Source organism: Aquarana catesbeiana, linkage group LG04 (assembly GCF_042186555.1).
Source record: "Aquarana catesbeiana isolate 2022-GZ linkage group LG04, ASM4218655v1, whole genome shotgun sequence".
NCBI lineage: Eukaryota > Metazoa > Chordata > Amphibia > Anura > Ranidae > Aquarana > Aquarana catesbeiana.
This window is the reverse complement of record NC_133327.1, coordinates 353,411,279-353,429,834: the sequence shown is the minus strand read 5'-3', so window position 1 is coordinate 353,429,834 and position 18,556 is coordinate 353,411,279. Positions and strand designations below refer to the sequence as shown.

Here is an 18,556-nt window from a genome sequence, read left to right as displayed (position 1 = left end):
CATCCAAAAATGGGATATCTGAGAGGTCAGACTGTCCGGAATGTTGGGGGTAAATAAGAAGGACGTGACCGGTGATGAAGGGGTGGTAAGGGGATGTGCCGATTTTGCACGCTTCCACAGCTGGCGTAAGAGGGACATTGGTCCCAGCAACTGCATGTTTTCGGAAGCCACATCAGAACTCCACAATAGTGAGTTCGGATGTATAGGGGCTAACCATAGCTTTTCGATTTGTGTCCAGCGGTTGTAAGCGTGCAGGGTACACCAAGAGGCTACAGGGCGTAGTTGAGCTGCCAAGTAATATTTGGCTATATTAGGAAACGCTAGGCCTCCTTGGTTGCGGGGGGCGTAGAGAACCGATTTAGCAATCCCGTGTCTCTTGTAGTTCCAGAAAAAATTAATCATGTCACCCTGCAGTCTCTTTAGGTGTGTGGCTGGTATAGATATCGGAAGTGTCTCAAATAGGTATAGCAGCTGGGGTAGGATCATCATTTTAAGGGTAGCTAATCGTCCAAAGAGGGACAATTTCAGGGGTTTCCATTTAGCCAGTGAGGCTCTGATAATGGTATATATGTGGGGGAAGTTAGCTTTATATAGGGAATCATATGTGGGTGTGAGATGGACTCCTAGGTATTTTAGGGAGGAAGTTTTCCAGGAGTAATTAAATGCTTGCGAGAGGGCCGCTTGCGTTTGAGGAGGCATATTGATAGGGAGAGCCTCTGTTTTAGAGTTGTTTATCTTATATCCTGATAGGTCACTGTATCTGTCCAGTTCTACGTGTAGGTTCGGCAAAGAGATGTGGGGTTGCGTGAGTGTAAGGAGAACGTCATCGGCATATAGGGAGATCTTAAAATCTCTGGTTCGAACTGGAATGCCATGTATATTTAAGTTTTCCCTAATATGGGCTGCTAAAGGTTCTATGCAAAGGGCGTAGAGGAGCGGTGAGAGTGGGCATCCCTGTTGCGTTCCGTTTGAAATCGAAAAGGTGTTAGAAGTTGCGTGCTGGGTGCGCACCATGGCTGATGGGGATGAATATAAATGATAAATGGCTCACAAAAAGGGGCCCGCAATTCCGGCTCACCCTAGAGTAGCAAACAGGAAAGGCCAACTTAGCCTATCAAAAGCTTTTTCTGCATCAAGACTGAGCAGGAGTGCCTCTACTTTGGTCCTATTTGCTACTTCTACCAAGTCGATAACCTTACGGGTATTGTCCCCTGCTTGCCTCATGGGTATAAAGCCTACCTGGTCTTTATGGATCAGTGATGGCATTAAATTGTTTAATCTGTTAGCTAGTAATTTCGTAAAAAAAGCAATGATTTTTATTAGGCATATATGCGATAATAGCATTAATATGCACTAATAGTGGTAGCTAATATAATGTTTTTTGTAACGTAGTTCCAAAACGTAACGTAGGGGTAACGTAGTGAGGTAATTGCACCTTCAAGGGGCTATTGGGAGTAAAAGTGGGGGGGGGTTGGGGGTTGAATGGGAGGGGAAGGGGGAAAGGGGAAAAAATTAGGGTGGATGGGGGGGATTTTTGGGTAAGGATGAAAAAAGGGGAGGGGTGTTAGATGTTTAGACATTAACAGTAATACTATGTTTACTTACTATTGGGACGAACCTCCCACCACCCCAAGACAGAAAAGTATTTTATATGAAAACCATCATGATAAGGAAGAGATACCTAGGGAAAAGGAGGGAAATAAAGGTAATTATTGTGGGAAAATGTTATAATATAGTAGACACCTCTAGTTCCTCATTAAGTCCCCCTGGCGAAAGGGTATCGAAAGAATAAATCCAGCCTATGGAATCGCTCAGCCTCTGAGAGGTTCTTAGGCATCTGTTTTACGATCCATACTTTTAGGCCTTTAGTAGATTTATTATGATATTGGGAGAAGTGGCGAGGAACGCTCTGTTTATCTTTGCCTTCCTCAACCTTTCTCCGGTGCTCACCAAATCTCTGTCGGAGGGGGCGGATGGTACGACCTACATAAAGTTGATGACGGGCAGCTGAGGCAATACACCACATAATCGGATGAACGATTATAAAATTCACTGATATTGTAGGTTTTGCCCTTGGTAGTAAATTGTTTCTTGCCATGTTGTACAAAACTACACGTCTTGCATAGCGTTTTTTTACATTGAAACATACCCTGTAATGGTATGAGGCATATCTGGGGTGTCAAATTGACGGGGCGAGATTTGAGCTTGCTGGGTGCGATTTTATTTTTTATATTTGGTGCTTTTTTGTATGTGATTCTGGGGAGCTTGGGGGGGGGGGGGGGGGTAGTTTTGAGATGTATATCCTCAAGCAATATTGGCCAATATTTTTTGAGAATTGTTTCCATTTTTTTTGTGATCAGAATGGAATCTGGTGATAAAACGAACAGATTGGTCAAATGTACCTTTATCTATTTTAGCGGGAACGTCTTGTGAATACTGAGTATCAGCTTGTTTGATCAATGATTCGGAATAGCCCTCATCCTTGAGTTTGTTAGTGAGTAAGTCCCTTTGTTCTGTATAGTCTGTCATATTGGTACAATTACGCCTCAGACGGCAGAATTGTCCTTTTGGTATATTATTTTTCCATTTGTTGTAGTGGCAGCTTTTGTAGTGTAGTAGTGAGTTGCCAGCTGTTGGTTTACAGTCATTTTTAGTATGTATTTAGTCTTTGACATGATAAAGTTCAAGATCGAGAAAGGCTAATTTATCTGTAACATATGTGAAACTGAGGACATGGGGGTTGGTATTGCAATGATTGACAAAATCCTGAATGTTGTTAATGGAGCCATTCCAGATGATTATGATGTCATCTATGTACCTACCGTAATAAATGAGATGTTTAGAGTATGGATTGTTTTGCCAAATATATTGATGCTCCCAAAGGCCCATGGATAGATTGGCTAATGAGGGAGCAAAATTGGCTCCCATGGCAATGCCTTTGACTTGCACATAGTATTGATCATCAAAATTAAAATAATTATGTGTAAGACAAAACTTGGCGCATTCCAGGATGAACCTAGCTAGTCCAAATTCATGGGGGATGGATGTATATAAGTTTCTTACATCCAGAGACATCCAGATGTAGTCGTCATCATCCCATTTATATGACTTTAATTGCTCTAATAAGTGGGTACCATCTCTTATATAGAACTGCAGGCCCTGGGCCAGGGGCTGAAGATAGGGATCTATGTATTTGGACAAACCCGATGTTATGCTGTCCATGGCAGCTATGATGGGTCTCCCTGGGGGATCAATGAGACTTTTGTGGATCTTTGGGATATGATAAAAATACGGTGTGCGGTAAAAATCCCCAATTAAGGATGCTTCAGATTTAGCTATGATTTTGGTTTGAGTGGCATATTCAATTAGAAGATTGATATCCAATTTGTATTCGGGTAGTGGGTCTTTACTAAGTTTTTGGTATGTGGATCCATCCTCAAGTAAGCAATTGGCCTCTTTTATATAATCAGCCCTATCTTGAATGACAATCCCTCCACCTTTGTCGGCAGTTTTTTATGATTAGGTTGTTATTATTGGCAAAGGATTTTAATGCTTTATTCTCCAAAGGGGTGAGGAGGCCTAAGTCAGAAGGACAGAGAGTTGATTGTGAACATAGTCTTTTCATATCTGAGAAGACCATGTTATAAAAGGTAGTTAGAGGTGTGGACCTTTTGACTGATCCGGATAAAAGCTCTTTGTATTTCATGTTGGAAAGTATGTCACATCCTTTCCATTAGATGGCAGTGTTCCAAGGCACATATAAGGCTATTATCAGCCAAAGTCTCACTAGCTTGATAAAGGAGTGCGCCCTGAATCCCACCTGCCAATGCGCATGCTCCGAAACGCTGTTTCAACCCACTAGTTGCGTCATCATGCCCGGCGCCGCTTTCCAGCCCTCACCATCGGCCTGGTCCAAGGCTCGGTTTCATCGCCGTGGTCCCAGAGATCCTGCTGGCTAGGATTTCTCCCCCACAGGCAGAAAAATCGGCTGTTCAGAACGCCGCTCTGCAGTGTACGCCACGCCAGTGTGGATGGACTCGTGCCTTACTTGCTTAAACTCCATGTAAGTAGATAATGCACCCGTATCTCATTAAAATGTTTACAGTTCTAACCTAGAGGCACCTGTGTTTCTCGTCTCATTTTCAAAAGTCAAATGCAAGGGGTAATTGTTTTTCTGATAGCTAGGAGTCTCTGACATGGGCGCCTCCACACATGTCTAATAATTCTGGTTATCACAAAACAAGTACCCCTTGTAATTTATTTTTTTTTAACCCAGCTATAGAGGCAAGTCAGACTAAGGAACACTTGTGGAAAGTTTACCTTCAATCTAACCCAGTAAAGGTGAAAGTGGTAATATCAGTAAACTTATAGATATATAGTTATTTTCATTTTCACAAGTTGAATGCATATGCAAGGTAGTTTATCATAAAAATTGAGTTAAAGCAATTTTAACTTAAGTGGGTTGACACTTATTATTCTGAGCTGCAAATACTAAAACTGCTCTGTGCTAATTCCAGTTAAGTATTACAAAACATTAGAACATGCCAGGTCAAAAAAGTCACTCATTTGTACAACACAATGCAAAACGCAAGCTGTAATATGTTCATCTAAAAGCTGATTTACAAGTCTGATTGCATTATTGTTCCTGTATATGTAAATGTTTATGCAAATATTTTTAACCTTATGTACCTCTTTTAGGTCACATGTTACATCATGTGAACATTGGGCTAAAGGTGAAACAGTGTGTCCATCAAATTCCAGCCATTACAATGGAAGCCACTATCCAACCAATTACTCGCACAGTCCTTAGAGTTCGATTGAGCATCAATCCTGACTTTAAATGGAATGATCAGGTACACCCAATATTTCTTAATGTCTGGTAAATGAATATATAGGCTGTATTGGTATGTCATTTTTTATTTTTTTTAAAGAAGTTAATGTTGCGGGTTTTTTTTAACATAACAAATAAATGCACATAGAATTATGTTTTAGTTAAAACAAAGTTTTAAAACCTTGTTTTGTCATATCTTCATTGAATTACACTTGCAAGTATGGAGAGATTGTGTGCAAGTATTTTGCTTAAAGTAGGCCTTACCTTAAATGGTATCACTAGTTTTGTGTAAAAAAATAGCAAATAAAAAAAAAATATATATATATATATAACATATGCAAATGCTACGCAAGTCATAATGTAATTGAATGTTAATAAAAATCGCCTTTTCATTTTAATCGGCAGCACTGTAATTTTCTGTAAAATTCAGTGCAATATGGCAGCCTGGATTTGTCGTTTCCTGCTTGTGTGATTGGCTCACTGATTTTCCTGGTAGTCTTCATTAGGATATCAGTCAGATTGTAGGCATCCTCTGTAAAAAAGATTTAATTTTTGTGAAATACTTCAAAAGAGTTAATAACTTCTAAAGGGGTGCAGGCCATGCAATTTTCCTCAGTAGAACACTGCAATTTGCAGTTGATTAATCATGAAAATGTCACTACAATTCAGATTAATTTGCACATTGACAAAATCAAACACATGGCTTTTTCTTCTGAGCAGAAACAGGAATCTGCAACAAATTGTTAAAATCCCTGCTATGTACATTGATTATCCCTAGGGGATCATGTTTTTTTTTTTTATTTTTTATTTCAACAAAAGTGAAGTTACTTTTTAAATATTGGCATACTAGCTGTGTGAGCTACATTGCCACTGAGCTTTTTGAAGCAGGGGAAATGTATAAAACATTGGTTGTTTTATCTCCTGGTATTAAAAGTGTGTTCCTGTAAATTCCATAAGTGGCCAAAAATAAAGAAAATGGTATCGCTCAGATGCCTCAGTAATGATGTCTCCGACAAACTGGTACATTAATGACTGGTGTCGGTTGGGATAGATACTAGCTTGTCAAGTTTGTGTACTCAGAACTGGCACAGTATAAACATATTGATAAATCCAGTTATGGGTATAAATGGCTTCAGTTCAAGTCCCCCACCCTAGTAGAATCCCTTAACGCATTGTGGGGCTTAATCGTAGAGGGTGAAACGCATTGAATTCTTTCAAGTCGGGGGACGTGAGCTGAAGCCATTTCTGCACACCCCCTGTGCAGACAGGCACCATCTCACTGTAAATTCCATGTTGCAGATTGCAACTATGCCTTTACACAATGCTGATAATATAGTACAGGCAAGACTTCCTGATCCGCTGATCATAAGATGTCAGCCATGTCCTCTCTCCACAGCATTAGCTGCTTAGATCTGTGTCTGAAATCTCATTTGTTTATTGCTTACTCAATAGTAACCATGCTACAAGGGAAAAGGAATATTCTCTATTTACTTTCATTAAGTGCATTTATAGCCCTAAGAAAGAAATCTCTAAGTCTGTTTGTCCATGCTGTATTATTTTTATAACTCCTAAAGGAGGGAAGTAGTTGAAATGATGCTATTTGCTTTACAGAAACAGCAGGAATTAAAATATTTGTCTAAATAAGGGAGTTGTCAACCAATAATTTTCTGTGCGATTTTAATTTTTTTTTTTTAAGAACGCTCCTTTCCACTACTGAGCAACTGGCATACCACACCGAGATAACAATATGTTAGTATGCTCGTAACAGTAAAAGCTCACCGGTAGTTTTCCTTCCAGGCTGCTTTTACTGAGCGCTCTCTGGAAATGTTGTTTTTGTTGTACTTTTTTAATACCTACAATAGTATTAGACGACTAGCATAAATTCATAAAGTCACAATCCACATTAAAAAAAAAAACTGATATTATAAAAATAAATAAAATATTAACAAATAATTCCCAGCCTTGACATTTCATACATAGTTACATTGGTCCAGCTTGGACCAATGAAAGTATGTATATAACATAACTTTGCGATTCTGCTGGAAGCTAGAAATCACTCAAGTAGACCGCTACTTCAGTGATCTCCACTTACGGGTTTTGTACTGACCGACCAGCCTGATACATTGTGACTACAAGAAGTTGGCTGCTCTGCACGGGCACTATTCAGAGAATGCTTGCCATTTTCTGAATCAATGCAAAGCATTCTTTGATTTGACTAGCTGAAAAACATAATGTCACCGTCCCTCCTCTCCACCTCGTCCAATCAGAGAATGCTTAGCATTCATTCAGTAAATGCAAAGTATTCTCTGAATGGCGTCTGGGCCAAACGGCTGGCCTTCTGTGTTCACAATGCAGTAGATCAGCCAATCAGCAGAGGACCCAGAAGCAAGTGGAGATTACTGAAGTAGTGATGTCTGCTTCAGTGATTTTCAGCCTCCAGCAGCATCAGCCAGATATGTCATATACATAGGTACATTGATCCAAGCTGGACCTGTGTAACCATGGACAACCTGCCGATGCCTGGAATTATTCTTTAAACAATACTTTAAAATATATCCAAAGGCTATACCACAATTAGGCATTTTTATATAATTTTGCTATAGCAGTAGTCTCATTTATTTATTATTAATTAGTAACCTTAGGAAAAAGAATATTCTCTATTTGCTAGCATTACTGTTAACTCTAATAGATGTTGCCCACTCCATGTAATCCCAATTTTGTTTTGGAAAACCCTAATACTTTTATCCACCGTAACATGAACACAGTTTTGTATAATACAATACAGCTTCTGTATACTTATTTCAATTCTGTTTAATCATTTCCCAATCGGTCCATTCAAAGCATTCTTGCAACTGCGCACCCCCTGGACAGACTTTGATAAATTTTACATTTGGCTGTCTTTTCTGCCTAAGGATGTTATATGCTAGAATGAGGAGCAAATAATGATGATCTGACAGACCTCTGATGTTCTGTTAGTTAACTGAGCACTAAAAGACGCTGAATGTACTTTACTTACAGATAATCATTAAATACAAATATTTACATTTAATTCTGCCTTGTATTGGCCTTTTAAGTGCCCTGAGGTGGTGCAGCTTCTGTATCATGTGACCACTGTGATTGGCCCTTACAGCAGTCACTTGATTGGGAGTCTATGTTGCTGCCTAACTATAAGAAGCATTGGGAGCTGTTGCTCGGAGCATGCAGTAAGCACTCTCACAGCACACAGCCTCTTGCCACTGTCTATATGTCTGCATATGTATAGCAGCTGGGCATTAAAGACATCTTTTATAGCTGCTGCATGTATTACCAGTTATACAGTCAGCAAGAGGTTGACAGTTATTATAGTAACTGTGCTGGCAGAAGTAGGAAGGAGTTTCCCAGGTTCTTAGAAATTTGCTGTCATGACTATAGAAATAGATTTCACGGATGCACACTTCTGCTCTGAATTGTTTTTCCACTTGGTCCTTTACTGTGAAAGGATTGCACTTATAGCCTGTATTCATATCTGGAGTTGTACATGGGTGGGAACTGTGTTATTGTGATGGGTGGAGACTATAATGGAAGGATCCTTTAACAGGTGGAAGCTCTTCAAGTATATACAGTATAGCCACATGCTAAGCATTAAAGGAAACACCTGTGCGTCTCCTCTTTTTACAGCTGCCTCACTCCTCCCTTTACTAGAAAAAGTGTCAGGATGTTGCTATGGCCAACCCTGCCTCCATCACGCCCTTGGTCATATTATGCAGTAAACATGATATGCATTGAGATCCTGCACATGTTGAAGCAATCTGGGCCACAAGTTATTTTATCAGCCCTATATATAGAATCCCCTTATTACCATATATATATATATATATATATATATATATATATATATATACATATATATTGTTCAAACTATGTATTATAGCTTCTACCTACAGACCCACTTTAAATTGAACAACCCGTTTTTAAATTAGATGTCCAGTTACTAAAAAGACCACGTTATGCATCACAGTGAATCAGATCCATCTGTTCTGCAGATAATAGAAGTATTACCTATTTGAAATTGAGAATTTGTGCCATATTAAAATGTTTCCTGTCCCCTTTTGTCTTTAAGATCATAATCTATAATAGGTTTGAATGCATTCTGTATCAGTAATAAAAATAAATGTTTAGGGGAAAAATAGAAACACAAAGACACAATTTTTTTTTAATGTAATATTATATATTTCTTTTTTCAATTTTGTCTTGTGATTGAAAAATAGCATTTAGTGATTTGTATATGAAAGCAGTCTTAAAGAATGAAAGCAGATGTTTAATTCATTATTGGAAGCTAATAAAAACTAACAAATGGGAGGAGGAAATAAAGAAAGATAATGTCTTCCCAAACAAAGAGTTGGTTACAGTTTTGTCATCTTCAGCACTAGTACAAAGCTCATTAATGCCTGCTGTTGGATTTAACCCAAAGGTCAGAACACTGGCTTGCCAATCTTTTGTATTACATAGACTGAACATGATGAGACACTCGGTCACCCAATAGGTGATGACCCAAACAGTTCACAAGGTCAACATCCCGCAGCTCTTCATTCCCAGTGCTGCCTTTATGTGTTACATGTTCATTATCCTATCTGGTTTTTACATCTATAGGATAATCCAGCCAGATTCTTTCTGCATTGAAAGTTAATTTCAAAAAGTTAGAGTGATAAGCTTACGGTTAAGTCTGGAAGCAAATGCTGAATTTATTTGAATCTGTTTTCCATATTACATTTCAAGATTTATGCTTGCATAGTACATTAGTTAACTTGGTGTCACTGTTGAGTGAGAAATACTATAAATGTTGATTTAAGTTTTATGAAGTAATCTTCATTTATCTCATAATACAGTGCCTCACTCAGATGACACAATAAATGAGTGAAATGAATTGTTGTTGGATAGCATCTAGCTTGCAATTAATCTAATATTTTTCTTGACCGAACCTGCTTGTACATTTATTTATCCCATCTAGTTTTAGGGAAACAAGATAATCATGGTGTTTCCAAGTAACATTAGATATTTAATTTTATCTGGATGTCATAGAGAGTTTGCTTGCTTGATTGCTAGTATGAAGTGTCAAAGTCTGCAGTTCTTAAGTATTAGAAAAAATGTGAATACAGAGCACAAATTGACAATTGTGTATAATAACTCTTAAAGTAGCTACACCAAATAAAGCTTTATATACATCATATTTGTAGAATAATATGCCTACTATTGTGTACCTACAGCCACATTTTTTTGTATTATTATTATTGTTTTGGATAGCAGAAGGAAAGGTTAACATTTCTTTTAGTTTATAATTTGCTGTCAACATTGTTTTGGGAAATTTCCTTTTACTTCTTGTCCAGGAGAGACAACTGGAAGTGTTAGGAAATTTCTACAAAGTGACAGTAATCGGTGCAATAGGTTTGCCTATTGAAAGATTTAGCCTCACCACCTTTCAGCAATCAAACTACCATTGTGGCATTATTTGCAGAAGTCAGTTAACCATGACAACCTGTGATGGTACATTTTGTTAAAGCTCAATACTAAATTAGGGCTGCAACTAACGATTATTTTCATTATCGATTAGTTGGCCGATTATTGTTTCGATTAATCGATTGATCGGTTAATAACCTTAAAAAAAAGTGTAGTGTATAATTTAGTTAATATGTAAAGTTTAAAAAAAGGCAATTTATTCCTAAATATCTTTATACGCAGGGGTAAATATAAATAACCGACTGTTTGGTTAGGGACTAAAATCTTTAATCCTCCCTGAGAATAACAGACAGAAGAGATATACTCTATTAGAGGTTGAATTGGTAAATATCATCAGACTCAGATCAAATTTTTTTATTTAAAGAAAAAAAAATTCTAGACTGTTTTGCAGATTTTCAAACAGAACTGTAATATTACATGCTTTTCTGCAGCTTCTCCATTGAAGTATATTGAACCAAAAAGCACCCTTTCCAAATACACAGCAGCTGAAAAAAGCATAGATGTGAACATTAAATGAACTGTAGTGCATTTCTGCAAAAAGCACCAAAAAAACACATGGGTGAGAACCAGGCCTAAGACATTTAATAACATAATGGAGTTAAAAAAAACAAAAACAAATTAGCCCTTCGTTTTTTTTTACTGTGCAACAGTGAAAGTAATATTTACAGTAGAGATTGTTTGCTCTTTTTGTACTATATAGGGCTAATTTTTAGCTTTTTTTAACCCCATTATGTTACTGGCCGATTAATCGATTATGAAAATAGTAATCGATTAATTTCATAATCGATTAGTTGTCGATTAATCGATTAGTTGTTTCGGCCCTATACTAAATGCATTAAGGGGATTGGTCGTTGATTGGGTCTCCAGTTGTAGTGGTGACAGAAGTTGTATTGTCTTAGGCCTTGGTACTAAAGTGTATGCCCATGCAATGGCCGTGTTTGCCCACACGGAGATGCACAAGTGTTTTGTGCATGCCCATGCAGCTGCTGTGCCCCAATTGAAATGAATGGGACTGCCTGCACAGTGATGCATGGAATACCTGTGCATCCGCATGTGGCAAATACAGCCCTTGCAGGGACGTACACTCATGTGAATAAGGCCTAGCAGAGAGATTTTTATTGGATTAATTTCCTGCACATGGTGGCCCCGATGAGCCTTAATATCCGGGTGTTAATCTTGTGCCTTCTCACTAAACAATTATATACTTTCTTCAATCCAGACTATAGCCCTTTTTTGGCTGTGTGTTTAGACGATTTTGTCCTTTGTGGCAAAACTTTCTTTATGAGTTTTTATCATTTTTGTCACATTTTGCTTGTGCTTAGTATGACTTTTATGTCTGGCCCCATACTGATTTTGTCTTTATTTAAATTTCCCTGTTACAGTTGTATGAGTTTTTTTTCCTTTTTTTCACTTTTATTTTTCTTGATCACTTGAGTGCCTCTTGTGATTTCCCAAACATTATTTTGTTTCCCAGCAATGGACTTTTTTTCTTCACATTTTTTTCCTTTTACACTTCAAATTGTTAGGTTTTTTTATGTTTTGAATTTACTATTCACTGTTGTTTTTTTTTGTAATCAACAGTGGCCCTTTATATCTACAAAGAATTGTGTTGTTTCCCAGCAACATATTTACCAATCCACCAAGAGTTTCCACCCGTATTAGCTTAAAAGTGGTGTCTGATTTTTTTTTTTTGCCACTTCTGGTTTTCTTGTTGATGCCACCCCTGGTCCATGGAATTGATTGACATGTGCAGTAGGTGCTTGTTCCAGCTCCCAAAATGCATGCCAGGTTATCATTACCTGCCACGGATTTAGGCGCTCTTCTTTGGATTTGTTTGAGGGCTCAGCATTTTTCTTTGTTGTTTACATTGCTGGAAGCATATTTTTGCTTTATCTTATATTAGTGATATACCTTGGCGTTCCCACAGCCATATTCTTTTTTTTATGTAAATAAACTGCAAAGGCACCTTATTCCCATTTATACATGAGTTGGATTGTATAGCATATTCATGATCACACAGGTGTGTATGTTTTTGTCTTGCATGCACATTGATTTGTCACCTTTTGACAAGGGGCCTGTGTGTCTGCCTAAAAGCAGTGTTATGATGTCCTTTTTTCTCTAAATATGCTTTGCAACTATGACCTCAGCAAAACTTTGAGGTCCTAAAACTTTGCTTTGCTGGCATTTTGGTTGCAAGTAATAAATACCCATTGGGGTTCTAAACCTTCTTGTCTATCCACACTTAGAGCACATATATATATACTTTATGCTTGGAATTTTTCCATCTGAAACATACACTGTTACTTAGAGGTTAAATTAGAGGTTACAAAAAATGTTGAAACAGTTGTTGAAAATCAGTATCAACTAAAAGTGGTTCTTTAAAGCATAACTAAAGGCAAGACTTTTGTTCTGTTTTGGATAGTGTGGAGAGGGATCAGAACAACTCTCAGGTTTTAATTGCTATATTCTTTTTTAATCGCAAAAAGAGGACATTTTTATTAATGCAAAAGGTACAATACAGATATGGTTCATATAACAATCATAGGAGAAACATATAGACAGTAAAATCTGTGACATCTGGTTTTACAGGAGGCAACACAGATACAAAATATGTTAATAGTAAACAGGAAGTGATGTGAGAGTCCAACATATAAATGAGCAGAAATTGAAAGTAGTGATGGAATTTGTCTAATCTGTTGAAAGAATCTGAAACCCCAATAGCACCATAGAAAATGGGAGAAACACTTTAGACATGACATATCATTGACAGTATCTATGAAGTACACGTAGCTGCAAACTATAGCTATCTGTCTCAAATGTTATTGTATTTACTTGGACAACCCCAATTGATATAAATAACCTTCTTATAAGGTAAGGAGTTATTCACTTCAGCAACCCAGGCATTATTGCTACATTTGACCCCGTTAGGGAGATTCACAACTTCTGTTTGCCCTCTTTACAATTCTCATCAAAAGTGAAACTAAAAGAAAATCTCAAGCTTTGGGTTGTCCCTAGAGAAGTATTAGAGGGAAAGTCTTCCAATAAAGACACTAGTTCTAGTGGCCTGGGGGTCCCCAGTGGATTCCCTTAATTTGCAGGGATTTCCTCTCCCTTCCTGTTTTGGTTATTTGACAGGTAAATCATCCCAGTGAGATACAGATGGCAAAAAACATGGTTTATAACCCTCCATTACTCTTTCCAAAATATCCAAAATAATTTAAGAAAAGTTTTGCCTATAGCTATACTTTAAAGCTCTTTTTTTTTCTTGCAAAATTGCTTGGAAAATGCATACTTGCCAACATGTTTTCCTGTCAGTTGCAAATGCAGAGATTGTGTTCCAGGTGGTGTGTATATACAGCAGCAGGGACCGTGGTATCTGCATGATCTCTGTCTTGATCAGTTCTAGTTGGCCAAACTCAGAGATCACTTGCTTTCTTCCTCTTCTATGCACGTTAGGACACTGTGCCCTAAACAAAATGGCAGTGCATGCTGCTGCATAGATGAGTGTAGACCATCTCACCCTTCTTGTCCATTTTCTTTGTTACTTCCCTCTGCTTTCAGTCCCTCCCACTAGTTGGAGGAAAGCTGAGAAGGACTAGGCAGGATGGTGGGTGACAAATAAAAGCTTACAAAAAGGAAATAAAAGAAATACAAACCAAATTAATTTGTTTATAGGTCAGGAATTGCCAACAATGCTGTTAATGGATGCATGGGTGCTGTTTACAACATAAAGTATATATATATATATATATATATATATATATATACAAGACATGTAAATAACTCCTTAATGTATAACTTAATAGGAATTGGGGACCTAAAACTTTAGACTCTAAAGCTTGTGATCAAGACTGTACTTCCCATGATATTGAAAGCAGTTGTATTGTGTTTTAGACTTAATTTAACCTGAATTACAGGAAACAGAGAAACAATTACAGTGAAAGGCAGATGTAAATCATGTACTAACAGTTTTGTAATGACAGGTGCATGGAACAGTTGGAGAACCTTGGTGGATTTGGGTTGAAGACCCCACTAATGATCACATTTACCATTCAGAATATTTTCTTCTGCAAAAAAAACAGGTATGGTCCATCTACAGCAGTCAATGCCAACAAACACTGTGCTACATTTTTCTTTATGTTTGAAGAATCAGATGCCGTTCTATACATGTTAAGAATTTAAAGTGAGATTAGACCTCGACCCTTCCCCAATATTCAAAAATTTCCTACCCCTCTTTACAAGATTCTGCCTTTTCTCGATGCTACTCACAATAATGTTCACGCTTTATCTCCCCCCCACGATATTCTCCCTTTTTTCCCCCCTTAATCCTTTCTGGTGGTATGGAAGTTTCTCCTGCCACAGCATACGGTATATCTATCAAAGGTACCAGAGCTGGCAACCCTGCTTACAAAACGTAAGCATGCCACTTTTTGCCATGTGTTTGAATGATAGCAATACAAAAAGGAATTGGGCCCTGGGCAGAGCAGCAGCTTTGACCCTTCCATCCAGTTATTTGGCAATCGTGAGTATTGCAATATGCACTGAGAAGCAGCTTAATTGGCATTTTCTGTACTAGCATCGCTTGCCCCATCATACTCTATCTGTGTACAAGTGCATTCTCCCTTGTTACAGGCAGGTGCACAGCTTTGACCATTGTGCTATCCCCCTTGTTTACTGCAGGAGCATGTAGGTTAATCTCATATCATATGCTGGCTATATGAAGTAGGTATATAAAGAGATTTTCATGAAGATAAATATTGTGTAATTTGGGGAAGTTGGATGTGCCTTAGCCTCCAGAAATGTTAAAGAACGTTAAGAGTACTTTGGTTGTATATGTAATTTTTGTTATACTATAGTATGACCAAGTATATTTTTTAACTTCCACAGGTTGTCCTGAAAGAACAACAACTCCTGGTATTTACAATACCCATCTTTGAACCACTACCCTCCCAGTACTACATCCGGGCAGTGTCCGACCGATGGCTAGGAGCTGAAGCTGTTTGTATAATAAATTTCCAACATCTCATTTTGCCAGAAAGGCATCCTCCACACACAGGTAAGAGCACACATTCCTTCCATCTTTAGTTGCTCTATATACAACCCCAATTCCAAAAAGTTTGGGATGCTGTGTAAAATCTACATAAAGACAGAATGCAATGATATGCAAATGTCATAAACCCATATTTTAGCCAAAATAGAAAACATATCAAATGTTTCAACTGAGAAGATGTACTATTTTAAGAAAAAAATAAGGTCATTTTGAAATTGTTGGCAGGTGTCAAAAAAAGTTGAGACAGGGCCATGTTTACCATGGTGTATTATCCCCTCTTTTAACAACACTCTGTAAATGCCTGGGAACTGAGTTGTTGGAATTTTGGAAGAGGAATGGTGTCGTATTCTTGCCTGATATAGGATTCTAACTGCTCAACAGTCCAGGGTCTTCTTTGTTGTATTTTTCATTTCAAGATGTGCAATGTATTTTCAATTCGTGAAAGGTATGGACTGCAGGCAGGCCAGTTAAGCACCTGGACTCTTCTACTATGAAGCCATGGTGTTGTCATAGATACAGTATGTGGTTTAGCATTGTCCTGCTGAAATATGCAAGGCCTTACCTGAAAAAGACATTGTCTGGATGGGATCATATGCTGCTCTAAAACCTGGATATATCTTTCATCATTGATGGTGCCTTTCCAGATATGCAAACTGCCCATTTTATATGCACTAATGCACCCCCATAACATCAGAGATGAGACCCTTTCCTCTTTAGTTCAGAGGATGCCAAATTTCAATTAGTCTGAATGGTTCACCGTATTGTAAAAGCAAAGTAGGGAAACTCAGATAGTGTGAAACTGTATAAAACTTTAATAGGAGTCAAATATAAATATGCTACTCACAAGGTTAAAATAGATAGGTGTGTAGTATAAAATGCCATTCCCGGGAATCAATCCAAACACTTCCTGGTACAGACGAGTGTGGTGACGTCATGTGCATAAGCTCTGTCCTATGTGTGTTGTCAAATCTGACTTCATTGTGTGCACAAATGCAGATTTGACGAAAACGCGTAGGGAAGAGCTTACACATGTGATGTCACCGCACTGATGACAGATTTTACAAAATGCGTAGGGAGAAGCTTACACACGTGACCTCACCATTATTATATATTTTCATGTGACAACACTGAAGAAATTACACTTTGCTACAATGTAAAGTAGTGAGTGTACAGCTTGTTTAACAGTGTAAATTTCCTGTCCCATCAAAATAACTCAACACACAGCCATTAATGTCTAAACCGCTGGCAAAAAAGTGAGTATGCCCCTAAGTAAAAATGTCCAAATTGGGCCCACAGTGTCAATATTTTGTGTGGCCACCATTATTTTCCAATACTCTCTTGGGCATGGAGTTTACCAGAGCTTCACAGGTTGCCACTGGAGTCCTCTACCATTCCTCCATGTAGACATCATGTAGTTGGTGGATGTTAGAGACCTTGTGCTCCTCCGCCTTCCGTTTTAGGATATCCCACAGATGCTCAATAGGGTTTAGGTCTGGAGACATGCTTGGCCAGTCCATCACCTTTACCCTCAGCTTCTTTAGTCATCTTGGAGGTGTGTTTGGGATCGTTATTATGTTGGAATACTGCCCTGCAGCCCAGTCTCTCAAGGGAGAGGATCATGCTCTGCTTCAGTATGTCACAGTACATGTTTGCATTCATGGTTCCCTCAATTAACTGTAGCTCCCCAGTGCCGGCAGCACTCATGCAGCCTCAGACCATGACACTCCCACCACCATGCTTAAAGCGTAGTTACAGGCTTTTTTTGTTTATTAAAAGTCAGCAGCTCCTCTCCCCGCTCCTCTCCCCCTCCTCTCCTTGGCGCCTCCATTGAAACTGTGGGCACCCGGCAGCTTGCGGTTTCACAGCTGGGCACGCACTGCGCATGCGCGAGTCGCACTGCACTCTTCTAGTGGACAGGCAATCTTCTAGGACCTGTCACGTGTCCCAGAAGATTGCTGAGAGGGAGGGGCCGCCTAGGTGGCCCGTAGGTGGAAGCAGGAAGTGGGACAGGAAGTCCTACTCAAAACGAAGCACCCACTACCCCCCAAAAAAAATTACATGCCAAATGTGGCATGTAAGCGGGTGAGGAGTGCTTAAAGCGGAAGTTCCACTTTTGGGTGGAACTCCGTTTTAACTGTAGGCAAGACACACTTTTTACTCCTCACCTGATTGCCACCACACATGCTTGACACCATCTGAACCAAATAAGTTTATCTTGGTCTCATCAGACCACAGGATATGGTTCCAGTAATCCATGTCCTAAGTTTGCTTGTCTTTAGCAAACTGTTTGCAGGCTTTCTTGTGCATCATCTTTAGAAGAGGCTTCCTTCTGGGACAACAGCCATGCAGACCAATTTGATGCAGTGTGTGGCGTATGGTCTGAAAACTGACAGGCTGACCCCCCACCCCTTCAACCTCTGCAGAAATGCTGGCAGCACTCATACGTCTATTTCCCAAAGACAACCTCTGGATATGACACTGAGCACATGCACTCTCAACTCCTTTGGTCGACCATGACAAGGTATGTTCTGAGTGGAACCTGTCCTGTTAAACCGCTGTATGGTCTTGGCCACCATGCTGCAGCTCAGTTTCAGGGTCTTCGCAATCTTCTTATAACCTGGGCCATATTTATGTACAGCAATAATTTTTTTTTTTTCAGATCCTCAGAGAGTTCTTTGCAATGAGGTGCCATGTTGAACTTCCAGTGACCAGTATGAGAGAGTGAGAGCAATAACACTAAATTTAACATGCCTGCCCCCCATTCACACCAGAGACCTTGTAACACTAATGAGTCACATGAAATCGGGGAGGTAAAATGGTTAATTGAGCCCAGTTGGGACATTTTTCACTTAGGGGTGTACTCACTTTTGTTGCTAGCGGTTTAGACATGAATGGCTGTGTGTTGAGTTATTTTGAGGGGACAGCAAATTTACAGTTATACAAGCTGTACACTCACTACTTTACATTGTACCAAAATGTCATTTCTTCAGTGTTGTCACATGAAAAGATATAATAAAATATTTACAAAAAATGTGAGGGGTGTACTCATTTTTGTGAGATGCTGTATCTATTTTAACCTTGTGAGTAGCATATTTATCTTTGACTCCTATTAAAGTTTAATACAGTTTCACACTATGTGAAGTTTTTTGTTTTGATTTTGAGGCTTGTGTAACTGGATTTTG

General features: G+C 38.7%; 1 protein-coding gene across 2 annotated transcripts in view; it reads left to right on the top strand.

Moving 5' to 3' along the window:
- The window catches only part of ASCC3 (activating signal cointegrator 1 complex subunit 3), a 1,208,179-nt gene that overhangs the window by 917,185 nt on the left and 272,438 nt on the right, over nt 1–18,556 (top strand). For both annotated transcript variants that reach the window (XM_073626995.1, XM_073626996.1), the window contains exons 22-24: nt 4,699–4,853; nt 14,308–14,406; nt 15,212–15,380. In XM_073626995.1, the coding sequence (XP_073483096.1) occupies nt 4,699–4,853; nt 14,308–14,406; nt 15,212–15,380 (423 nt within the window). The remainder of the gene's footprint in view (nt 1–4,698; nt 4,854–14,307; nt 14,407–15,211; nt 15,381–18,556) is intronic.